This window comes from Dioscorea cayenensis, chromosome 5 (genome assembly GCF_009730915.1).
Source record: "Dioscorea cayenensis subsp. rotundata cultivar TDr96_F1 chromosome 5, TDr96_F1_v2_PseudoChromosome.rev07_lg8_w22 25.fasta, whole genome shotgun sequence".
Taxonomy (NCBI): Eukaryota; Viridiplantae; Streptophyta; class Magnoliopsida; order Dioscoreales; family Dioscoreaceae; genus Dioscorea; species Dioscorea cayenensis.
Genome location: NC_052475.1, coordinates 27,339,278 through 27,364,863, shown reverse-complemented (window position 1 = coordinate 27,364,863; position 25,586 = coordinate 27,339,278). Strand labels below are relative to the sequence as shown.

The 25,586-nt window shown below is 32.9% G+C and overlaps 5 protein-coding genes across 7 annotated transcripts; 2 read left to right on the top strand and 3 right to left on the bottom strand.

Annotated features, from left to right (window-relative positions):
* The first annotated feature begins 5,858 nt into the window (after nucleotides 1-5,858).
* On the top strand, nucleotides 5,859-7,928 carry LOC120262276 (leucine-rich repeat protein 2-like). Its single transcript, XM_039270366.1, has 7 exons — nucleotides 5,859-5,916; nucleotides 6,372-6,504; nucleotides 6,610-6,681; nucleotides 6,786-6,929; nucleotides 7,460-7,540; nucleotides 7,629-7,681; nucleotides 7,773-7,928. The coding sequence occupies exons 1-7, from the start codon at nucleotides 5,859-5,861 to the stop codon at nucleotides 7,793-7,795; spliced, it is 564 nt and encodes a 187-aa protein (XP_039126300.1). The 3' UTR covers nucleotides 7,796-7,928.
* Nucleotides 7,929-8,471: 543 nt separating this feature from the next.
* Nucleotides 8,472-12,993, bottom strand: LOC120261210. Its single transcript, XM_039268995.1, has 6 exons — nucleotides 12,798-12,993; nucleotides 10,521-12,177; nucleotides 10,160-10,411; nucleotides 9,460-9,540; nucleotides 8,704-9,252; nucleotides 8,472-8,613 (listed from the first exon to the last, which is right to left on the bottom strand). Exons 2-6 carry the CDS (start codon nucleotides 11,745-11,747, stop codon nucleotides 8,557-8,559), a joined length of 2,166 nt encoding a protein of 721 aa, XP_039124929.1. The 5' UTR covers nucleotides 11,748-12,177; nucleotides 12,798-12,993; the 3' UTR covers nucleotides 8,472-8,556.
* Nucleotides 12,994-14,060: 1,067 nt separating this feature from the next.
* Nucleotides 14,061-17,423, bottom strand: LOC120259853 (probable inactive shikimate kinase like 1, chloroplastic). Of its 2 annotated transcripts, XM_039267303.1 has the most exons (11): nucleotides 17,244-17,423; nucleotides 17,108-17,181; nucleotides 16,124-16,170; nucleotides 15,938-15,992; nucleotides 15,750-15,822; nucleotides 15,583-15,670; nucleotides 15,411-15,493; nucleotides 15,176-15,305; nucleotides 14,608-14,686; nucleotides 14,461-14,525; nucleotides 14,061-14,364 (listed from the first exon to the last, which is right to left on the bottom strand). In XM_039267303.1, exons 1-11 carry the CDS (start codon nucleotides 17,342-17,344, stop codon nucleotides 14,296-14,298), a joined length of 864 nt encoding a protein of 287 aa, XP_039123237.1. In that variant the 5' UTR covers nucleotides 17,345-17,423; the 3' UTR covers nucleotides 14,061-14,295. The 2 variants fall into 2 exon arrangements, with proteins under 2 accessions (XP_039123237.1, XP_039123238.1); XM_039267304.1 differs by lacking the exon at nucleotides 17,108-17,181 and having other exon boundaries at nucleotides 17,244-17,391.
* A 661-nt stretch (nucleotides 17,424-18,084) lies between these two features.
* On the top strand, nucleotides 18,085-18,729 carry LOC120260200 (agamous-like MADS-box protein AGL103). The gene has a single exon (XM_039267639.1). The coding sequence runs from the start codon at nucleotides 18,085-18,087 to the stop codon at nucleotides 18,727-18,729; it is 645 nt and encodes a 214-aa protein (XP_039123573.1).
* A 515-nt stretch (nucleotides 18,730-19,244) lies between these two features.
* On the bottom strand, nucleotides 19,245-25,508 carry LOC120261624 (uncharacterized protein At2g33490). 2 transcript variants are annotated; one of them, XM_039269573.1, is made up of 10 exons: nucleotides 25,142-25,507; nucleotides 23,657-23,729; nucleotides 22,949-23,023; nucleotides 22,484-22,545; nucleotides 22,325-22,393; nucleotides 21,567-21,595; nucleotides 21,278-21,485; nucleotides 20,948-21,184; nucleotides 19,828-20,770; nucleotides 19,245-19,663 (listed from the first exon to the last, which is right to left on the bottom strand). In XM_039269573.1, the coding sequence occupies exons 1-9, from the start codon at nucleotides 25,253-25,255 to the stop codon at nucleotides 19,829-19,831; spliced, it is 1,809 nt and encodes a 602-aa protein (XP_039125507.1). In that variant the 5' UTR covers nucleotides 25,256-25,507; the 3' UTR covers nucleotides 19,245-19,663; nucleotide 19,828. The 2 variants fall into 2 exon arrangements, with proteins under 2 accessions (XP_039125507.1, XP_039125508.1); XM_039269574.1 differs by having other exon boundaries at nucleotides 19,245-20,770; nucleotides 25,142-25,508.
* Between the last annotated feature and the right edge of the window lie 78 nt (nucleotides 25,509-25,586).

Here is a 25,586-nt window from a genome sequence, read left to right as displayed (position 1 = left end):
TTATTTGCAGCAAACCCTACGATTTTTTTCTAATTTCATTATACTCCCTCTTTGTCTTATTCAGATTTGCTATAATTAGTAATTACTAGAGATTGCAAGGAGCTGTTTGCAAATCTCCCCTGAAAGAAATTAAATATAATATTCACTATGTCTTTTTTCCTTGTCCATCAAATTGGTTAAAGTTAATTAGTAATTTAAAATTCATAAAAAATTATATTAATTTTCAAATATTATTTTTATTTAAAATATGATTTAATAAAATATGTAATTGGATATGATTTATTGAAAGTTGTAAAAATACATTAAATATAAAAATAAATTTTATAAAATAATATTTAATGTTTCATAAAGTTTTTAAATGAACAAGTGAAAAGGACAAAATTAATAAGAGGGAGTATATTAAATAAAGAGTAACTCATTTCCCTTCCAAGTAAATGAGGGTTCGAGCCTTCAACTCTCTTTCATCACATTGGTTGAGTCCTATTTGTCCATATTTATTAAAAAAATATTTTTTTTAAATAAGTTATAAATAAAATTAAAATATTAATACCTAATGATAGTAGAGAAAGAGGTTGAAATAAAAAAAAAATGTATTGTCTAATTAAAATTATATTAGCGAATAGTACATCAAATCTATTTATGGAACGATCTAGATTTTCTTACAAGAATCAGATTCTATAAAAAATAGAAAAAATTTATGAAAAATCATTTTAAAAAATTTATTGAAATAAAATATCAAATATTCTCTTTTTTATCGAAGAAGTTTCGAATAATTTCTGATTGTATTGTGATTTTTGAGTTTTTGTGACTCATAAATCCATAAATCAATATGTCTAAAGATGTAAAGTCTGTAACTTTATTTGATAACAGATTTATAAAGATTGGAATGTGAGGTGAGTATTCATTAAATTTGTACTAGATTTGTAGCATCTCTATTTACATCTTTATTATTGTTCTTTTTCTTTCCTTGAAAAAGGCAATGAACCAATATTGACCTTCAAAGTGCTTAGAAGACACACTAATATTAACCATCCATGAAAACTTTAATTTTAATACCATTATTATTATAATTATTTGTCATTGTACAAACATCCAAGCAAATATATGTATATATATACATATATATGTGTGTGTGTGAAATAGGCACAGATTTTGCTTCTTATTTTCCTTGCAATTGCATATATCAACATATGTATGTAAGGCATGTATATCCATAAAGCATGCTTGCCGTTTAACATGTGCATTGTGTCAGTACACTCAAAAGGTTTGAATTTAATAATATTTAAATGTATGTTTTAATGTTTTCATTATTTAATAATATTTAATTTTATTTTAATTACAATTTAAGCAGAATAAATTTAAAACAATACTCTACAGCACATCATCGTAAACATAATTTATTTTGGTATATGGTGTGAGTGCACAATTTTTGCCGTATATTTATTTATTTATTTCTTTCTCTCTCTCTCTCTCCATATGTATATATATAATCTATGGTGTATATATATACAGTAAAATTTTTACAAAATAATACATTTGGGATCATGAAGAATTATTATTTTATAAGAATTTATTTATTAACAACTAAATAAATATTTATTAGTTTAGAGTAAGTTTTTATATTTTAAATAATTAAAAAAAAATATAAAAGACCAAAATTGTATGAAATCCATTTATAATACAAGTGAAAATGATAATGTGATGGAATGACCTGTAATGAAGAGATTATTCAAAAGTTAATGAATTACAAAAGGTTTTTTCTAGCAATAAAAATCTTAAAAAATTAGTTGTTATAAACTTATAATATGATGACATGAGAGAAATATATTAAATATAGTGTGTATTTTGTAAAAAAATTAAAGATGAGATTGAATTTAGTTTTAAAATTAAAGAAACGAATGACTTTGGAAATGAGTAAAATTTAAAAATACAAATAGTCCAAAAAAATTTCAATGTTATAAATTTTATACTGTACTTGAACTTTACCAGATCCTAAAGAGTTTTTTTTTAATATTTTTTTTTTGCATTTAACAAAATTATTAATTTAGCATATATTGGTCCGGGATTGAAAAAATATTATTTAATTAAAATTATTAATTTATTAAATATTCATTTATTAAGGTTTTATAGTATATGTAATATATAAACCATATATGCATACAAATACACAATATGTATATACGACAGATTATTATTAAATATTATAATAACTCTTGTGATCTAGAAGTGCTTGTCTGTAAAGGATGGAAAGGGAAATTAAATCGGTCCGGTTGGGATTAGAAAGGATATATTCCGTATGGAGGAGGGCGAGAGAGTAAGAAAAGAAAGAAGATGATAGGCCTAAGAAAAAGCAATGGATGAGGGCAAACAGGTGAGATGTTCTTTCTCTATGTGGCGACCCGAATATCCAATCACCATCTCTCTTTTTAAACTTGTTGCCATCCTTCCTCTTATCTCCCATATATAAATACCTCCCAACTCTTTCATTTCATCACCATGCATATATACATATATATATCCCACTAGCTACTCATATATATATATAGTCTCATATATATATATATATATACCATGCATACATACATACATATATATATTGAACTCATATATAGCAGAGTGTTGATCTTTCATGAAGATAAGAGCCTTATCTTTGGTAGCCAAGGATGACTTGCCTGTATTATGAGAATGACTCAAGCTTTCTTATTGGCCATTAATGGCCGGCTTCTTGCATTGTGGTCCATGTATAGGCAGTCTCCTTGGCTAACCCTAGTGGCTCTTATCTGTCATGAAAGGCCTTCAACGCTCTTCTCAATTCCCAACTAGTGGCTCATATTAATGCTCGCTCCATTGGACAAGAGAGAGAAGATATATACATATATTTATGCTCGTCATATACAAACAAGGTACGTACGTACAAGAGAATTTGATTCCTTGTTTGTATTTCTATATGCATGGACATGCATGGTGTCTGTGTCTACGTGCATGCATACGTGTACCTAGCTAGCTTACGTGGTGTTCTTTTATTGGTTATAGAGATTTATTTGATTTTAATTATTATCATTATATATATATATATATAGTTTTTTTTTTAAAAAAAAAAAGTATATCTACGTGCTTAAATATTAAATAAGACATAATTTTTACTTTTAAAATGCATTCTCATCGTAGCATGTTAATTATTTAGGTAAAATATAATAGTTTTATATTTACAAGCTGTGGTAAAACTTGAATGATAAAAAATATTCAAATAAAACATATGTGATCTTATATATTGAGGTAAATACTACTTCACCAATACACACTACAAGAAAACATATACTTCATAGCGAGCATTTCACGACAGTTTTTATAAAACCACCACCAAATATAGTATTCACGACAGTTCTAGTGATTGTTTAAAGCATTGCTATGAAATGTATGCGTTTAGCGGCGATTATCACTAAAACCGTTGTAAAATGTAGCAATTCGTGGTAGTTAAATGAAAACCGTTGCTAAATGCTTGAATTTCGTGGTAGTTTTAGTTATAACCAGCGCCAAAGGTTATATGACAACCGTCGCAAATCGCATGTTTTCACCCTTTTTTTATTTTATACTGTATTAATGTTATTTTTCTTTCTTTTATATTGAGATTAATCTCATTAAATTAAATGAAAATAACAATACCATAATACATTAATTAATCTCTCATTAATTATCAATCTAACTTGATATTTTCACACCTTTTGTTTAAAAAATAAAAAATTCAACTCACATGTGAATATCAGTTTAATCTAAGTTTTTATTTAAATTTGAAACACTTGGAATTTATTAAAAAAACTAGTAGAAATTAGGTAAATGATCCAGTAATGTAAGTGAAATGTATTTATATATTATGGTCCAACCAAATATTTCAACAAACAACCCAAATTATTTTTCAAATAATGATTTGTTTTTTATTTTATGATGGCATGTATATTTATCATATTTTTGTAATTATTTTTATTATCTTGCATTTATTTTTTAAAAATAAATTGAAATATCTAAATTAGTATTTGCAAATCTCTTTATTAAATAGAAAATTATTTGGATTTGAAAATTAAATGATCTTACATGTACTGGTCATTTGACAACTATGAAATGTTGAAGGGGGTATCAAGTTATGTTGCTTTACTAATGTTTGTCAAGCAAAATTTAATGTGCAATTTATTTGAGAACTATGTAATATTTTGTTGAATGAAATTGGTTGTTGAATATTTCTAAACGATATTTGCTATTTATTTGAGAACAAGTGTGCAATATTTTGTTGAGTGGAATTGTTTGTTGAATGTTTGTAAATAATGTTTGACATTTTTCTCTTGACAAGTGTATAATATTTTGTTGATGTTCTTTTTACAAATCTTATCATACTTGTCAAGTACTCCCTCTGTATATTTTTAGTTGTCATGTTTTGGAGCTCTTCTCTGGTCATTTTTACTTGTTACATTATAAATTTTGTGCAACATTAAATAATTATTTCTAAATTTACCCTTTAATTTAATGTACTTATACAATTTTCAATAAATCACAATCAACTAAGCATTAAATTATATATTCCACTAGTGAATTAAGTAAAGTTAACAACTAAAAAAGAACGGAGGAAGTAATATTTTGTTTAATGGTTGCAAGCAATGTTTGTGAACAATTTTTTATTGAATTTTTGTAAACATTATTTGAGAACAAGTGTATAATTTATTTCATATGTTTTTCTTTAAAAAATTGAACAAATTTGTAGATAAATTTTTTTAATTAATGTTGAATTATCAATAAATTTCTTCTTATTTTTTTATATTTGAAATGAATGCATTTGAATGATACCACAGATGAAAATATGAATTATTTTAAAATATTATAAAAAATAAATAAATATTTTAAAAAAATCATAATAATAAAAAAAATCACTTGCATCTCGCGGCGGTTTTCCAGATGTCGCAAAATGTATCCCATTACATTTCACAACAGTTATAAAACTGTCGAGAAATATACACCGTGGCAGTTATAAAACCGCCACAAAATGAAAAGATGTTGTATTTTGCGGTGGTTATTAAACCGCCGCAAAATGTAACCGCATCAAACAACCTATACTTTTTTGCGACAGTTGTAGAATCGCTATGAAATGCAAACTGCATTTAGTAGCAGTGATTATGTTGGTTATTTAAAATTGGCACAAAATGCTTGCAATGTTAGTATTGATGGTGGTTTATAAACTGGTGTATAAGTAATTTCGTGACAGTTAAAACCACCGCGAAATGATGTAAAAACAGCCGTGAAATGTATGTTTTGATGTAGTGATAATTATTAATTAACAATGATAGTGTAAAGATAAACTGGTACACAAAACTAGAAGCTAGACAATGTGAAATAAAATAGATTTATAATATAAAAAAAAGTCCAAACTAGAAACTAGTTTCAAAAGTTGTCGGTTTATAAAAGACTTGAACTTGAAGACCTTGTCATAATATTTATTACTTAATAATTAAAACTATACCAACCAAGTGAAATAATATTACATGAATCCTTCAAACAATACTTCAAAAAAAAAACCCAAATGAAGCTTCCTGATCATGAGAAATCTTATCCTTAGAAATTTCCAAACACTAATTTCTCTAAAAATATCATATTAATTAATATATACAGACAAGATACTTACTACTGTCAATTTGACCTGCGTTTGATCATGGAAACACTTGCACATTGTTAGACTTTCAATCCTGCAAATTGACCAAATCAAACAAAATTGATTAAGTAAAGATGAAGAAAGGAAGACTTTGACTTTGTCTCCATAAAACATGTATAAAGATTGAGATGTGAGGGGTTAGGCATCATTAATGGAGATCATGGCAATGGTGATTCTTATTCTTAGCCTTCTTATGGCTTCACTAGTGAGTGCTAATTTAGAAGGTATGTATCATCTCTCTTCCTCTCTGCCCCTTCAATTTTTTTTAATCTCACTAAGTAAGCAAATAAATAAATAATTAAATAATCATTGGTATTATAAATCTATCTATCTATCTTTCTTTCTCTTGAACAATACTAATGGCTTGTATAATATAAATGATAAATAATGACAAGTTATTATGGATTATATCTGTATTAGAAATTTATTGTTTGGTTTTATAAAATTAAAGAATGTCGCATGCAATGTAAGTTTTATATTAAAAATATTATATAATTAAAATTTATATTATTATTATTATTATTTGGTTTTAAAAAAATTGAGCTAAAAATGAGCATTTTGCTCAATATATATATATATATAGTCATGCCTTGAACTCCAACTCAAATTTAATTTCCCTAAAAGTTTGATTATTAAAGTTCAAATTGAAATTTTAATAATAATTTTGGAAAACAAACAGGGGATATTCTAATTGATCAAAGGGCAGCATGGCAAGACCCAAACAATGTCTTACAGGGCTGGGATGCTACCTTGCTCAATCCATGCACCTGGCTTCATGTCACTTGCAACATTGACAACCAAGTTACTAGGCTGTATATATCTCCACAATTCCCTAACCTAAATTTCCCTTTTATTTATTTATGTATTTATTTTATATAATAATATATACATCATTTAATAAAACTAATTATTTTCAGGGATTTAGGAAATGCAAGTATCTCTGGACCTCTTATCCCTCAGTTGGGAATGTTGGCAAAACTCCAATACTTGTAATTTGAATCTAACTCTTTCTTTTATTTTTATTTTTTGTAATTTTTAATTTAAGTTTTATTAAATAAAAAACTAAACTCATTATTATTTAAATATATTTCAGGGAGCTCCAGGAGAATAAGATTAGTGGATCAATACCAGCTTCATTGGGCAACTTAACTGGTCTTGTGAGTTTGGATCTCTACATGAATCAATTAAGTGGACCAATTCCTTCTTCTTTTGCCAACCTCAACTCCCTTCAGTATTTGTATGTAATCTTTCTTTAATTTTCCCTATTAATCTTCATTTTCTATTTTTTTAAATTTATTCTTATATATATATATAAGAGTATAACTCGATAAAAATCACATTTATTTATACCTTGAAAATCATTACCATTTGAGTCTAAGGTTAGCATTCCATTTCTTCTTTTTTTAATTTTTTTTTGAATTTTTTTATAATAAATAGCTTGTTGGAGAAAAGAAAAACTTTATAATAATGATTTATGCCGGTAAATAAGTAAATATAATCCCTACCTTGTATATTCACGATCTTTATTTTTGTTAAGTAAATTTATTTTTTTAAAAAAATTATTTTTTTAAAAAAATCTAATTTATCTCTGTAAAAGCAAAACCTAAACATTACATTTGTAAAAAAAAAAAAACTTAAAACGTTACTTTTGAAAGGTTTACATGTAAACAAAATATTATTTTTAAAAAAACCTTAAATTTATTCTAATATTTACAAAATTAAAGATGATTTATTCTGATTTTAATTTTTCGGAGAAAATTATTATAGGAGATTAAATGAGAATAACCTCTCGGGCATTATCCCAAGTGAAGTCAGAGATCTTGTTTTCTTTGGTAGCTTGGTGCAATTGTAAGTACCACACTTTTTTTTTTTTTTAACTAGTTTTGTATAAAGAGTTCAATTATCACATCTTATTAATGCTGTTAATTTTTGGCAGGAATCTTTCTGGCAACTCATTTATGGGGGGAATTAGAAACTCTCATCAAAGAGGTGAGGAGAAATCTTGTCTCTTGAATCTTAAAAACAGTCATTAAAAACTTTGATTAGTGACTAATCATTCATTCTTGTCCAACTTTTGCAGTAATTACAGTCTCCCTGGATTGATTAATTAGATGGCTCTTCAGTCTCCACAAGATTGTCAAGTAATCAATAAAGAGGTTCATGTATTTTTATCTCAAAATGAATAATTGGATGTATTTGGAAACAAACAATAGCTTAAAAGCATTATTGAAAGCATTGCAGCTCTTATTGAGTTTTCTGCTGTTTTTTTTCTGATTTTGAAAGTAAATGGTTCATAAAAAGATTAACTGGAAATGGTTTAAAAATCTTTATTTCACTTACATTTATTCACATATTATCTCATCAAATTTGAATAATCCTAAGTTTTTTTTTTTTTTTTCCCTGACAGTGTTACTTTTCTGTTATAAAAGTAACTGACGTTGATAAAAATATTTTTTTATCTTTTTAAACAAAAATACATAATATTAAACAGAAAATAAGATGTTAAACAAAAAAATTCTATATGTTAAGTGAAAGCTTATGTGGTTACACGAAAACGCGCAATGTTAAACAAAAACTATATATTTTAAGCGAGAAATACATGTTTTAAGATATAATAAACTAACAACGTGAGCTGCATTAACTGAAAAATAAACTGTCACTAAAAGAGAAGCTGTCCGGTAAATTCAAACGTTAGAGAGTTTATCTAAGATGTTTTGAAATTTTTAGACTTATAATTCATTTTCCCAAAGATTAAAAGAAGCATCAAACATGGAGATCATGTATGAAGATTGAAACTGAAATTATGAAAACTATGTACAAGTTGATGTATGTACAGAATGCCATTCAGTTCAGACATGGCAATATCAATTTGTAATGTCAAAATACTTTGGATCTTCCGGCAAATCGTATTCCACTCGTAGCTGTGAAAACAACAAAATGTACATGTTTCAGGTGTTGTACCGACAAAAATACAGCAGTATCAACTTTTAGTTTGAAATGAAAGTAAATACCTCGCCCTCGTCTGCATCGGAGTGGCGCTGCGGGAATACGACCCTGAGATCATTGTAGAGATAGAAACGACGTTCGCCTTCAATGTCCGAATTATTTGTAATTGGAACAGAGGATGGTTCAGCTTTACATTTCTGAAATTTCTTCAAGTTTTTCTTAAGGGCTGGGCACAAGAATCGTAGATGGAGAGCATAACGAAGAACACCGGATGAAGAACTATTGTCATTCACCTTCGAAGAATTAGAAGTAGAACTCCTGCTAGATAAATGGCATGCATCTGATCTGCTACAATCATCCTCTTCAGTGTTTTGAGATTGGACAATGCTAAATGGAGTACTATCTGTTGATTTCATAACAAAATCAGATCCATTCGTGTGTTTGAAACCATTTTTGGGTGATAAAACCCGAGAGCTTATCTTCATGTCATTCGTGGTTTTAACTTCCTTACACTCCACACTGTCACTTCCAGTTTCTTGATCTTTGCTTGCTTCTTTAGTCGGTGACGCATCAGAACTCTTGGATGTTAGAGTAACCTTTTGTCGCATAAAAGTCTGTTTCCAATTTTCCAGCACTTGTCAAAATTTATCAAACAATTCAAAAGAGAAAAGAAAAAGACTATAGTGATGCCATTCAATAAAGAATATAGGGGGTAAAGATGCTACTATATTCAATATTCATCGCAACTGTTATTAAGTAAGAATAGTGAAAAAGATACATTGTTAAAGGACTTTAGTTCCTGAAAACACTACAAAAATTACCTTGGTTCCGGCAGGCATTTCACTTAAATCATAAGTGCAGAAGAAAGTGTGAAGAGGAGTCATCTCTGGATTACTCAGAACCTGGAAAAATAAGCCAGCTCAGCAGAGGAACCAAAGTGAAACTCTTCATATATATAAATGTACACATACTTGATAATTGAGACTATAACACTAATTTTTCAGAGTTATATTGTTCATCATAAAGCAAGTAAATTATAGTATCAAAGGCGTGCAAAGAATAAGAATCATTTAATGTTACCATATGCTAATGCATTGTAAAGGATAAGCTCATGATGATAAGATTAAACTTCAAATATGCTAATAGCATGAAAGAATAGAACCTTGTGAAGGTCATGACTGCAAGCTCATGCATAACTAAATAATGCAAGACTTGGAAATGGAGAATAACAAGCTCAAGAGCCATGAACAGATAATGAGCAAAGGTGGCCTTGCTGTCCCGAGTTCATTTTAAGAAAACAACCCTTTCATTAGTAGATAATAAAGATGCTGCTTCTAATTCCTTGATGCATGAGGCTGTCTATTATGCAAATTTCAGAAGACTTGAGGATTAATATGCTTCACAATCATAGGAGAATTTTGATGGTCAGAAAATCCAGACTAACACCTTCATCAAATCTAAGAGTATGTGACTAACGTACTTGATCACCAACCAAATTTTGAAGGCTAAGAAACCTAGTACCAGTTGTATTCGTCCTTTCATAGGAATACGCAGCCGACTTCTGTTCGCTCGAGAATCATCATTGCTGAGACTTCTTGTCAACTTTGGGCCTCTAGCCTTGTTGGATGCCAAACTTCCCGCTAGATCAATTGATGCATAGTAAAGCAAGTAGTTATCACCATCAACGCTCTTCACAGCAAAAGGAAGCTTCCGACAAGGTGGTGAAAAATTACCACCAGTAACATTTAGCACAGCTAGAAAGCCATCAATTTTCTGGAGGGAAAAAAAATTTAAGCAATCAAACTCAATTGAGAAAATAACTTTCTTTCACTTGTTCGGAGATAAACTGGATATGGGTTATAAAAGGGACATGGAAACAAACCTGACAAACTTTGCTAGATGATAGTCGACCAGACAACAGTGACTCTTCAAAGGAACCAATTAATGATCTCCGAACAGGAAGTGCACTCAAACTTCTAACAAACTTGGAGTAATGAGATCCGGTAGCAGAATCAGGAAGAGAACCTTGGCTGAAACTAAAGCACTTCTCTGGACCAAAAGGATCAAAGCCATCATGCAATATGCCAACATCCTCGAATGTATCATTAGTGCAACACTTGTCCTCTTCTGCTGAAAAAAGAATTCCAGTGACACCTTGATCCACCGACCCCTCCATGTCCATTAACACAGAAAAGTCATTTTCCATCTCTTTCAAGATATCCATCTCTTTCATTCTTTCAGGCAATCTAGGACCAAGTGGTGACAATGATAGTGGTGGTGAATCAACCTTTATCTTTGATATGGTTATTGCTCTTGTAACTTTACTTCTTTCTTTTGAACAGTCAAGTCCCCAGTTCGACATCTGGTGATTGTTAGTGACAGACCCATTGCTATCAAGCAATGGATCATCAGTAAACATACCAGCAGGAAATGAATCGTTATTGTCAGCTAACAAACTACTCAGCTGTGAGGATCTTGTAATTGAATACAGTGAGGTTTCTGCGCTTCCCATATTGGCTTTCTTGCAGTCATTCATTGTAGATATACTATGTGTTTGACTTGGGCCATTGTCTCCAGCTATGTCTAGTGGATCACCATGGAACTGGTGACCAGGCATGCGATTCAATGGAGACAGCAATCGCTTCCTCGCTTGGTTGCCGTGCTGATCAACTAAAGTTTTAGATAACACAATGGAGGCAGAAGAATGAACTTGATTTGCAAAGCTATCATCTGATGAACTTGGGCAAGTTGATTCAAACCCCACAACTCTTGAAATAGGACTGTGCATATTCCACCCCACTTTAAAATTAAATGACGAAATTTTATCCCTCTGTTCGATTCTCAAAGTCTGGAAGTTTGCAGCTCCATCTTTGGAACTTTTGAATTTAGGTGGCCCATCCGTTCCTCTTGGAAATCCCAAAGTAGTTTTTCTATGAAAATCAGATAATGAAGAGCATGGGAAATCCATTGCCATTTTACCATCTATACTACCACCAAGTTCATCTGAACTACAGCTGCCTATAACACCATAAGGAGGGGGAGAAGACACAAATGTGCTAAGTGATTCTGTTACTTGAACTATTTCAGCAGCCAAATGAGGCAATCCCATGACTAGTTGGAAAAATGTCAATGACCAATTTCTCGATTATTTTCCCCTTGTCTTTCCAGCCCTTCAACTCTCTATCCCCTATGTTTATACATTGTCCATCCTGTTACAACAGTAATCTTAGATAGCTCACTCTGTCCACATCCACTGAAATCAAAACAAGGGAACTACCTATAAAGGAAGGCATACTTCTTTGCCAAGAGCTGATGCTAGAAGGGCTTTAAATTCCATTCATGAAGCCCCAAAATAAAACAAATTGCCATAAATGAACTTTAAGAAAAAGGCAATTCATTCTTCTATTCCATCATTTATCATTTCATCCAAAGATACAGTGACTGGTCAAGCAAAAGCTTTGGACAGAGAAGAATCACGGGAACAAAAAGCATCTGACCTCCAAACCAGCAACTATCCTTGGTTACTCGTGAACTGAATCCTGTAATGGCAGAAAACATAATCAAAGAACATGAAAATGTTGTGCAGACGAGGCGCAAATTAGATATCAGAAATCAATCACATTTTTTTTTCTAATTATTTCTCATAAATTCAGAAACAGATAGAACAAAGTTATGCATTTACTCATTTTCTCCGATTTAGGAACCAAAACTAACATAATAAATACATAAATCTCACTGTGTTCTGATGATGTCAAGAAAAGAAAAGCCAAGCTTATTGATATGTTTCCGTAAACACATACCAACAAAAGCCAAAAACAAACAAATCTTAGACCAAGCTTAAACCAAAATCTCTTAAAAATCAACAAATCGTAAGACATCTCTAGAACTTCAATCCTCACCTCAGTAAAAATCAACAAAAATTCCAAACAAAAGAGAAAGAAGAAAGAAAGAAATCAGAGACCAGTTCTTCAAAACCATCAACGTGCCAGAAACAACGAACTGGTTACGTCCACGGCACACATTCCCCCAAAGATCTCACCTTTCCCCGAAATTCACCAGCAATATCGAACATTTTTAAATAAAAAACTAAAAAAAAAAGACATAGAACTTCTTTCCATAAAAATCAAACATCCACAACCGAATCTGCTCAAAAACCAACCTTTTTCTCTCATTCAAAGCCCAATTCAATCGACAGCCCCCAATTTCACCGTCACCCAATCTCTCCTTCTCTCCTTCTCTACTGATACCACAACGCCCATATATATATATATATATATATATATCCCCACCTCTCTCTCTCTCCCTCTCTCTCTCTTTTTCTGTCTGTCTGTGAGAAAGAAATGGTTGTTTTATACCTGCATCATTTCCCATTTTTTTTTCCTTTAAATAACGTATACAGTTCCAGTACACCGGCGGAGCAACCAAATTAACAATATCCCATCTTCAAGAGTAAATTTTTTTTCAAAATAATAGTCTTAAAAAGTTGGTAACTTTTATAAAAAAAAAAACTGTCTACATTTAAACGTGTCACAGTTGTTACAGTAGTTACTGAAAATGATGTATAATTTTATTTGAGAAGTATGAAGAAGTGATTCTGTGGTCTTCTGTGTTATGTCTTTTTCCCTTAATTAATTTAAATATGGCTTATCCTCTGTTTTTTAAACATCACAACTATACAATGCATGAATATATTAACTTATTATAATTTTTTTAATTTATTTTTAAGAGAAAAACTCAATCTTAACTTCTATTAATATATAAACAATCATCATGGGGTAATCTTGTCATTTGACACAACCAACAGGTTACTGAGTCTCAGCCGTCGGATTGATATTACCTCGGGCAACGAGCCAAACGAAGCTGACAATTCGACACGTGTCCGACAAGGAATGGGGATGAAATACACGTCTCGACGGCATGTGAGGATGTCACGTGAGAGTACACCAAAAGCGTGTGTTTTCATGGCCATGTCTGAGAATGCCGGATAGATGCTTGTATTAATGCCGCAGAGAAGAGACTAGATACACAGACAAGCGTGTGGACCCATCTCTCTAATAAGTTTTATCCTTATTTCCACCCACCTTCTCTTCATCAAAGGGACGATGGAGAGACATGGCGAGATTCCATAATGAGTGGATAGTAACAAGCCAACATTGCACGGAAGTACTAATGATAATGCACCATCACATAAATATATATATATGTATTACCTGTTCATCATCCAAAACTAGATATTCTTTTTTATTAAAAAAAAAAAAAAATTAACATCGTACATGTTTCATAGTTGCAAAGTGAAGCCGAATGGAACTTGTATTTGAATGTAGGTTTAAGTCAAAATCAGGAAGGAATTTAATGGATTAGTTGGTGAAGCACGCAATCAAGCATTTTATAAGAGCACTAAATTAACAATTGAAAAGATGTATAACGGACAAACAACACAGCATTCCACATATGATTTGCTAATCTAATGTCTCTTATTATTTGTGAGGCTAATGACATCATAATAATCTCCCTTGTTAAAGAAAATCTCAGCATGATTCATAGACCTTCCAACTCAGGACAAGGTTTGTGATGATGACATTCAATACATGGACTAAAGCAGAGTTTCAAACAGATAAATCAACTCTTGGTATGATTTAGATGAGTTGAATTGAGCATTAAAATGGTTTGGCAGCTGCTTCTATCATCTTTTTCACTCTAGTCAATTTCTCAATTTCCGTCATTGCCTGGAACATATTAGTTTGGGTTGTAAATGTAAGAAAAGGGGGAAAAATTGCAACTCATGGTCTGATTTAGGTTCTTGAATTTTCATTTTCTTTTACCTCAATTGCCATGTCTTCTGGAGTGACTGATTTGAAGTCATCATATCCCAATTTAGTTGTCACTTCTGCAAAAAATTGGATGATTATAGTTAACTGGTTCTCACAGGGTCAAGTAGAAATGAGCAGATTATGCAGTATGGAATTTACTCAGTAGTGAGGCTGTGGCATCTGCGGTTCCATATCCTCCGCTCACTGCCATGTACCGCTTAGTTAAACCTTCCAAAGCCTGTTTGGCAGTATGAAACATTATAAAAACCAATCAAAATCGAACACCAACAAAAACTAGAGTGTTAAACCAATGCAATGCTGAATAGTCTATTCTTCTGTTTGTAATATTAGATGTTGAATTGCCGGAGAGTGATACATTGATTTGCAGCTTTATATGGAACAGTAAACAATACCGGAACTTTGCCAGATAGTATAGTTGTATATTGTGGACCTTTTTGTCCTTGTAAAACACAAGACAAACAGGTCGAACATGTAGGATACCAAAATTGTGGCTTTCGTAAAATATCGTTATCAATAATAAGAAAAAACTGTGCCGCATTTTTCACAAGAAAACTGCAATGGAGTTTAATACCTAAACCAAATCATCAATCACTTAATTCTTCTGATGCATGTGGCAATTTTCAATGTCTCAATAAGTAAGGTGATGAAGCTACACTAACAAAAACAAATTATGACCAAAATCTCGATATCAGAATAATATCCTGACCTCCTGAAAAGGATCCGATTGTGACATGCTTTGATCAGAAGCAGATGGAACCTGAGCTCCCACCATCTCGTCTGCTAATAAATCCAATGGCACATCTATCCATACCGAAATGCCATATCGCAGATAAGACCTTAAGAGTCAAAAGACCAAGTAGACTCAAGATAACTAGCATGGTAGGTTGGAGAAAGGCAGTGCATTCTAAAGAAAGTTGTTAGGTCAAAGAAATGAAGCTTACAAATTTTGAGGGCTCTGTACAGCACCATCGCCTGCACAAACGACGAGACGGCCCATTGATGATAATTGTTTCAATACTTCGGTCTGCCAGGAAACTGTCATTTTAAGTAAAATATCATTTCAACAGTTTGGAATGGCATGACAATATCAACTGAAATATCTATAATGCACACCTCCGATTCGCGAAAGCCCTTTTCATCTCTTTCGAGAAAGGATGTAGCAGAAGATTCACCGCCACTAGCTTCCTCAACCACAGAGTCACTGCTTGGTGGAAAAAATTGAGGGCAAAAACAAACATTTCACACAGAATGCCCTCATTGCATTAGATGATTATATATACCTGTCAAAGTAGTAATATCTCAATGCATCTGCCAAAACTTTTCCCACATTGGTTTTCATGCTACAGTTGATACCTGGCATGAGTATAAACATAACTAGATTGATAAAGGCCTCATCTTTTTGCTCTTGCATAGTTGCACATGTGTATAATTAATAAGCAAACACAGAAAATACCACTATCATACTTACCAACAAGAAAGATAGATGTTCCCTTCAGTCCGAAAGAGATCTCTGTTGCCATCTTCTGCATCCCAGTCATTAATATGTCAGTAGTGCAAGAAAGACAAACTGCAATTTTTTGAAGTTACAGTAAACAATCAGAGTTTTGTGCCAATCAAGAAACATAATACTTACAACCAACAAAGAATACCTCACCTTTACAGCAAGAGATGTTTCAAGCTCAGCAGCTGACATTCTAGCACCTAAGCAATAAAATTGACACGCAGCATATGAGCAAGGACGAAATTCTACCCTTAACACATCTAGATCCCAAGTCTACAATACTTACCTTAAAAAGAAACATCAAACTTTTTTCTACATCAAGAAAAGGTGTAGTATTCTTTATGTAGGTAGCAAAAATCAACATGCAAGATTGGAAACAGTTTGAAGATCAGAAATTGGATTTCGGTAGTCACATTGAAAAGAGAAAGGCTTGGTGATTGAGGATAGAGCCCTTGGTTTTTTTTACTGAAAGCAAACTTCTTGGTACTACCATCACTCAAGTAGCCCAAGCAATAAGTCTGCACAAGAAAACTTAGGCATACTTCTTATTTTAAAGTGACATATCCTTATCTTCACAATAATGATGATAAGTTTATTTAAATCATCCTTCTAAGAGCAAATCTTCTATCAAAGATACTCTAAATTTAGCTTCAGCTAATTCAATAACTTTCGCTCAAAACATCAAACCAAGATGTTTCAACTTTCAAGATGCAAGACAAACAAATATTTGATTAATATACCATCAGAGGGTGTTCATTCAACATGGAACAAATGACAATTGAATATTCACTGACTTCTGGGTTAGAATAGAAGATTACAAATCTCTAGGTTTCGAACATGCAAAAACAGTAAGAATAATGCACTCTGAAAACAAGAAAAGAAGTACGACAAGTTTATAATCCAGTAACTGAAGTCATTTTCAAGATCAGCACACAAATATATGGCAAGAAATCCTCAACTGAAAGAGGCTCCAAATAATCCAGATTAAACAGAGTTTAAAAAGATATTCCTATTTTCAAGTATGATGGAAACACTAAACAAGTTTTTTACTTTTAAATTCTGAATCTCAAATACAAGTGAAGAAACATCTAAAAGTTAAATTTCACAGCGTTTGATTACAAGCTAAAGATAAAATACCAAGAGAGAGAGATCCGGCGCGACGGCAAGCAGTGCCTCTGCGCGGCCGCCCATTGTTCCGCAGATACAGACAACTACCGCAGTTCCCGTAACCCAAAAACCAGATCAACTACATCCAAAATCCACAAAAACCCACCTCGAGATCGGATGGCACAGGCGAGAGGTGCAAGCAGTCAATTGGGGAGCAGAGGTTAAATAAGAACCGAAGGCCGCCGACCCGACAGCGAAGGGAGCCATTGAAGGCCGAGATATGAGAATTAGGGCTAGGGTTTGAACTCGCTGGAGATGAGTGGCGGGGAAGAGAGAAAGAGAACGAAAAACAAAACCGCGGAGGAGATAACAATCTTAACGTGTTCCCTGGGAAACCGTTTCCCAAAATAACATCCCTTTCCTTAAAATTTCTTCAAATTTTCCTCATAAATTCCAAAATTAAATTATGTAAATCCCATTCCAGATTCCCAAACTTCACTATCACTCCGTATGTTATGATTTATGAGAAATTTAGGAACTCTTCCTTTAATAATCTTATTTATTTACATTATTAATTTTCACCAGAACAAGGATGCCTCGGGATCAGTACTAAAAGTTGGTTAAATCTAAATGGAAGTAGAGCCAATGCTCTATGGCTTCCATAATTACATACTAACAAGATCTTGTGATCTTTGAAACATATATATGTCTTTCCTATTTAAATGTTAATAAAGATCTTGTGATCTTGGTAACATAATTATCTTTCCAAAATGGGAATTAACCATTCTCTTATTTAAGACCAGTTGCTAATGTTGTTTTCTCACAACATCATCCCTTCTCTTTTTTCTCAGCTCTTTTCACTCTCAAGGTCAGTGTAGTGCAATTGCTTTCTTTTTTTCTTTTTTCCTTTTCTTTTCTTTAATCTTGTAGTGTTTTTCTATTCTTGTTCTAGTTATATATAATGGACAAAAATAAGCTAAAGTTGGTGATTTTGATGAAAAAGCAGGATGGGAAGAAGGAAGCTGCCAATGGAGTTGATAAAGAATGAAAAGGCACGTTCAAGGACTTTGACAAAGAGAATAAAAGGACTGAAAAAGAAAGCTTATGAACTCTCCAAACTCTGTAGCATTGACACAGTTTTGATAGTTGCTGGGCCTGACAACAGCTTAGAAACCTGGCCAGAAACATCACCTGAGCTCAACCATGTTGTTAAACGTTACATGAACCTCAGTAAACCAGACCGTGAGAAGTATGCAGTCAAACTTGGACAGAAGAGCCCAAAGATGAATTCCACTGTGCAGGACAATGAGATAATGGGCATTATTGATCAAGAAGAGATAGTACCAGTTCTTAATTATTATCCTCCATTATCATATGCTTATCCTTCTTCAGACTTGATGTATTCTTCAGCATATGCCTATAATGTTCAGCAGCAGCAGCAACAGCAACAGCAGCTGCAGCAGAGTGTTCAGTTTCAGTGTTCTTGTAATTCTTGTTTGTTTGGAGTATTGGGTCTGGGAGGGAGTGGGATTTCCTACAATGGCTTGTTTGATCATCAAGATGTTTTTCATGGAGTCTCTGCAAGTTCTACAAGATTTGAGTTTCAGGATGTTAATCATCAAGGTGGTGCAGTGGGATTCTGGAGCATTTGATTGATGGGCTTTTGGAATTTTGATTTCTTGATTACAAAACTAATCAGGACATTTTGATTATAGTAATTATATATGTAGAGAGATATTGATTGGTGTTAGATTGAGAGTTTTCAGTTTACTGATATGTAGTTATATATGCATTCTTTCACATAATGAATAAAAATTTGTTGTTTTGCTAGCCATCTTTCTCTTGGATTAATTCATCTTGGCCTTGTTATTATACAATTGTAAAAACTATATTTATTTATATATTTTCATATATCATTATTTTTTGTTTATATCATCACCTTTATCATCAGAAATTAATTACAAAAATATATTAAAATAAAATAAAAGAGATAAACAAGCAGAAGTGTTTCTGCGGGGTCTCTGATTGATATGATTTTTAGGAGTACAAGCAATTGTTTACAATAGGAGGATTGATATTTCACTCCCCTAGCACACTTTATATATATATATATATATTATATAAAATACAAAAATAGAAAACCTTGAAGGAACACACAGAATGAGAATTTGGGAACAAAAGTACTTTTTCATTGATGAATCATAAGCCAAGTGAAACATTCTCAATTGCATTGCAACTCATCCTTGTAATCCATCAAAGAGAACAAGGATGCACAGACAGATACTAAAGAATGTAAATTTGATTATTTACAGAAACCACAAAAGTTTCCCTGGGTCTGGAGCTTGACTTCTGCTGCAAACATGCTACCAAAAGAACAGAAAATTTAAGGGTTTTCAAATGAATCAACAACATTGGATGACATCAGGAATCAGTGCCTAACCAACTAATCTCGCAGTTCATAAGCTTGAAGAAATATAAGGTAAAAGGTCCATTGCTGATCAACCCAGAGCAAAAAGGATAACAGATAGGGATAGTTGAATAGTAGTTGTTGTAGACGAGGACAAATCTCAATTTCGATCGGCCATACTGTTAAAACATTCAAAATGAAGATCATCCTCAAAGTAGAATCATGAGTCTTGCCTAAGTATATTGTGTTAAGACCACATTATGCAATCTACGAATCAGTAAAATTTGGCTCGAAATCACTGTAAAAGCATTAGACTGACATATGCACTTAAAGGTTCAGTTACCTTATGCTTTTGAAGATGGAGGTAGGGGCATTAGATGAGGTGAAGCAAAGTCATACACCCTGCTAGTAGTATGAGGAGCCTTTATTGACTTCGTAGCTGATGCTGTTGGAGTTCTTTGACCACTAGAAGGTATGGAATGACTGCGCATCATACCCGTAGGCGGTGGCGGTAATGGAGTCGCCGTTTCTAATGGACCCGATGGCGATTTGCTTGATATCTGGTGTTCTTGGCCTCTGGAAACCAAAGGAGCTGAGTGGTCAACCAAGCTATAAGGTCTTGGAGATCTTGTGGAACTGATCGGAGGTCGAGGGAGCTCATGAAGTTCACTGATTTTTGGAGATAATATTGGCGGAGGTGATGCTCTAGGTGATATGCTTGGAGATATAGATGGCTGATGCGTAGGGCTCCGCCTTGCAGATACTGTTGTAAGAGATCCTGCAAAGGACATGGATTCAGCTGGTTTGCTGATAATTGGATCAGAGAAAGCTTGTCTGCTATTCTTCTTAGTAGAAGTAATGCGAGCATTATATTGTAGCATTGATGACTCAGCCAAAGGAGGGGGCATCTTGGTGTCACTGTTTCTGTTGTTCTCTTTCAGCACTGACACTGCTTTTGCTGATCTCATGTTGCTTGGTAGTCCATCAACTCTGAATTCATTCACGGACTTATGTGGCTCCAGAGGTGAGGAATGCCACACATAAGCTGGCCTCCCATCATTATTCTTCACTTGAGCTGAAGAAATAACCTTAGGGATGACAAAGTCTGAACTTTTGGTGTCACCGGGCGTAGGTAAGACATACGAGTAAGACTTCCTTGTTGACGAGGGTTGTGTTTCTTTTAACTTGTCTGATGAATCAAATACTTTCTCAGCAAAAATTGGTGCTGACTGACTTCCGGCCTTAGACATTCCAGAGTAACCAAGTAGATCAGCTTGGTTTCTGTCCTGAAAAATATCAAAAATTGTTCAGGCAGTTAGGTGGATTGAAACTTTAAAGTGACAGGAAGTAAGTTCCATCATTTCTTTCCCTTCAACTTCCAAATCCTTTAGAAACTCAGAACTAAACATGGCTGAGAGAGGAAAAAATAAGAGAGTTCTTAAATAAGAAAATGGATGTCTAACCTCCCATGAACTCCTCGGCATTGAGAAAACCTCCTGCCCTTGGTCATTTCGACTATAATCAAAACTCGGTTCATCATCACCATCACCGCTATCATAACCACCACCGTCATCCACATCCTCTTCTGCATTATCATCTAGTTCCTGGATCTGATAATCAATATGTTGTTGTTCGACATCTACTTTAATATATGAATCAACATCCTCAAGAAACTTGAGTCCTTTCCGGAAAAAATTCAACTGATTGCAGAGCATAGAAAACATAGAGAAGAATTAGCCTTTGCTCAAACAAGACAATGAACACCTTTAACTTCTAAAGTTTCTAAAGACAACCTGAGCAGCATGGTGTCGAGCAGCCTGTGTCAGCAAACTTCGGGACTGGCCTTGTTTCAGTGACTTCAATCGGAAGACAAATAATGTCACTTGGTTTTCATACTCCTCTTGAGCTTCTTGCAACTGCTGTGCTGAGAAAGTTTCCCCTTTAGTGTGTTTTGTCCTTCCTTTTTCTCTCTGCTTCTCTAACATGAATTTATACATGTCCCTGAGGAAGATATGCACAAAGTTGGGATAAAGAAATTCCCAGAGATTTCAAAAAAATGGCTAAAATAGAATAGCCCCACACCTTTTGTCATCGCATTGACGTTTCATCTCCTGCATTGACAATAAGGTTCAATAAGCAGCTATCTCACATTATCATTGAACGGCATAAGTATTATCATGCTTTGAGAGGATAAAGATAAGGCAGTAAAAATAGATAAGGCAGTAAAAATTTATTATTATTATTTTTTAAATGCATGCCCACATGAATGGAAAAGGCTATTGATTCATGAATATGTTAAAAACCAACAGGAAAACATAGATATAACAGAAACATGCATAACTTTTAATATCTAAGTTCAGTTATATTCATGTAACATAGCGTGCCAAGGAAAAGAAGAAAGCAGAAATTTTCTCAATGTTAAGGAGGCTTTCTGATCATCCATACAAAGCCCACCTGTTTGCCACCAAAAAAAAGGGATCTCCAGCCCAAGTTGTAATTCTCTGAGTGAATTAATGCATCACAGGACCATAAGAAGAGATCATCTAACACAGTTCAAAACATTCTAGTTTTTCTTGGTTGCATTTAGAGAACAACTGACTGTTTGCAATATTCTACAGCAGTCATCTAGCAAACAATGCAGGCAAATAACACCTTGTTTTCAGGATAGATTGATAAATAAACCTTTCAAACAACATTTATCACTTAATAGTTTAAATGAGAAGCACCAGGAACCAAATATTTAAGGCTACTCATGCTGTCCATTATTCAGAAAGGAAAGTACCACAATTAAACACCAGTCAAACTTTAGAAAATAAAAGAGGAGAATATTAAGGGCAAACCTCCACTAATTGAAGCTCCTTAATGAGAGACTCTGAAGGGTTTGTAATAGTTTGGGTGACATGGCCGCGCTGAGAAGTCAATTTGGAACCGCTCAATGGTTTACTTCAGAAAATTTTTGCAAGTATCTAAATTAATAGGTCTTAGCAATTAATACTTACATAGGTATCCAAAAGTTTCTGAAGCTCATATTGTGCTTTGCCCAACATTGATAAAGCATTCTCTGCATACATAAAAGCCATCCAAACATTAATACAAGAAGAGGATTAATTCAACCAACAAATATGGGGTGGCTCATAGTACATTTCAGTTTGTCAAAACAAAGTTTTAGCAAAACACTACATTTCAAAGTATGATTACTTTGTTGTTCACAAAGTTCAGCCAAAAAAGACAATGCAAAGGAGTTAGCTAGGAAAACCTTTATGTTACAATTGGCCAAATCTTCTATGATACCATTAACAGATGGAAAGTATGAAAACTTTGGACTTACCTTATTTTTATTTTCAAAATTATGTTCATAACAAATTATCAAAGTAATTACTCCTATTCTCGAAGTAAAATTATGAAATGCATGCATGCATGCAATTACTCAATATCTTGCAAGAGAAAAGGTTCAAGGTCTTCACCATTTCCCTCGTCATCATTCAGTGAAGTTCTCTTAAGCAAACAGTCACCCATCTCCTTCAGGTATATAGAGAACTCTGCAAGAATACGAATGTTTATGAAAGACTTTCTTAGAAACAGACACAACGATGCATATATAATTATTAGCTAAATTCAGGAGTGGATTGAAATAGGGCATGAATTATGCGATTGTGACCAATTACATATCAAAATTCAATCTAAGAACCTAACGAAAATTATGCAATAAACATATAACCTCTGAGAAAACAAAGAAGAAATTCAAAAGTACATATCATCAATGGATTTTATGTAGTTTCATATATCACAATCACAATCACATTTCTTTCAAAACTCAATTGGAAAAGGTGAAGCTTATCAATGAGAAATGAAATGATTGAAAGTGATTTGTTAAAGCATATAAAACTAAGACATTTAAATGATATTATACAGTAAAATAATACTTTTTTAATTTATCAATCGAGTGATTTACAGAAATTAGCAGTCTTTAGAGAGTGGAAAATAATATTGAAAAAAAAAATAGCAAAAGGTAATATGGTTGTCAATTAACAATTAGTTTAATGGATCATTATGGCATAAGAGAAGAACATCTATTGGCCATAAATTTCTTAAACTTCAGCACTTAATAACAGTACAGAAGGTTTTTCTGAACAAGTGAACAAGTGTTAAAACCAAGAAGTAGAACCAGATACCATAGGCACCATTTGCAGTGGCAGCCGCTGCTGAAAGTAAGGTATCATAGCAGTTCCTAATGTCTTGCAGATCCTAAACAAATGAAAAACATGAGTATGAAGTCAAGAATCAGATCAGAGTATAGAAACTATTGAAAAAGAGAAAAATATCTTGGTCAACTTTTGCGGCTTAAGCATTTGAATAATTGAATAACACTTTCAAGCACAAAAAAATGGAAAATATGGAGAGGAAAAGTAAGCTTCTCATGATAAGAAATGACTGTAAGATAAAGAAGTTGCAAGTAAAGAATAAAGTTAGTTGCTAGACCGTAGTACCATACATGCCGTCTTTGACGATGTAAAATGGTGCTTGATGTCCTTATGAAAAAATTGTATTTATGCCATAAATCATAATCATGGATATAAGCTTTATCTATTTTTTCCCCTTTACCTGTCGTTCTCATATAAATCATAATTAATAATAATAACAACAATAAAAAAAAAAAAAAAATCTTCGCCAGGATGAAAATCATGGCAAGCATTCAGGGGCCCAGGTTGCTCTTCTACTGGAAAATTCTATTTTTGCTTTGGTGACTTACATGAGGAAAAAGAGACTCCCGTTTTGCTCTATCTCAAACAATGCACCTCTTCAAAGTCAAACAAACAAACAAAAGTTTTTTCTGATATTTAATTTTCATTATAATAGAAATTTTGGTTTAAAAAAAAAAAAAATCAAGAATCAGATGAGAATCTCAAATCAAATCACCCTCAAGGTATAGCATAGAGGGATTTGTTTTAAATTTCAAATCACATTGATTAGCATTCAGAGTTCAAACAAAAAGACTTTGATCACGTGAAAATTCCCGAAATTCAACCATAATGACCATTAAAGCTATTTCTTCTGGTAAGCATTGGCTTGAAATATTTGCACTTTGACTTTGATCAGGCTGTCTATTCAGTGATTCAAGCATCCTATTACATAAAACAAAAGTATCGCTTTGTTCTGGTCAAAGACAAATCAGTACCATCCAAATTATCCTGAATAGGATGAGCAAACCCTATCCTTCCACTTGACAAATTTGGGGGATTTTTCATTTGACTGAACACCAGAATACACAAAATCAAGTATAAACGACAGTCAGAACACTGGGCATACAAGCTGCATTCCAATTTCAGGTAAGCAAAATTCACAGATCACCAAATAAGCATAAAAATTTCATCTTTTAACATGAGAAGAAGATCTATAGCATACACAACATATGAAACTCATCAATCACTTCCCCAGTTCCAATTCAAAACCATATAACTATAATTCCATCACCAATTGAAAAAAAAAAAGCATAATTAGAGGACTTGCTTACTGGGCATACTAACACAAGGTATATTATCAAGAAAAATCAAAGATTTGAGCCAATTAAACAGAGAGAGAACAGATTGAAAACAAATCCAGAAATTCAAACAGAAAAAGGGCGTGAGAGACCTCCATTTCAAGTGCCGCAGAAGTACCTGGGAAGCCTGAACGAGTTCATCAAACTTGCCCAGAGTCTGTCGCCCCTTCTTCTCCTTCGGATCACTCTTATGGAGGCTAAATCCCGTCAGCTTCTTCAGAGAAGACTTCATCTCTTCACCAAATTCAAGCCTCAAGTTCCAGAGAAGCAGATTGGAGAACTGGTACTAAAAAGCTCTTCTGCATGCCCTAAAGCTTAAGGATTGTCGAAGGAGAGAAGAAGATGAAGAAGAACAGCAACCTCTCTCTCTCTCTCTCTCTCTCTCTTTTCTTGGATTTTGGTTTATACTTTTCCTGGTCAAAGATGATATATATAAATTAATATAAAAAGTAGGGGGGAATTAGAAAATGATGCGTTTGCAAAGGAATTATTGATGTTGGTGTATGAGCAATGGTTGAGTTCTCACTCCAAACAATGCTTATAATAATTTTTTTTTATTTTTT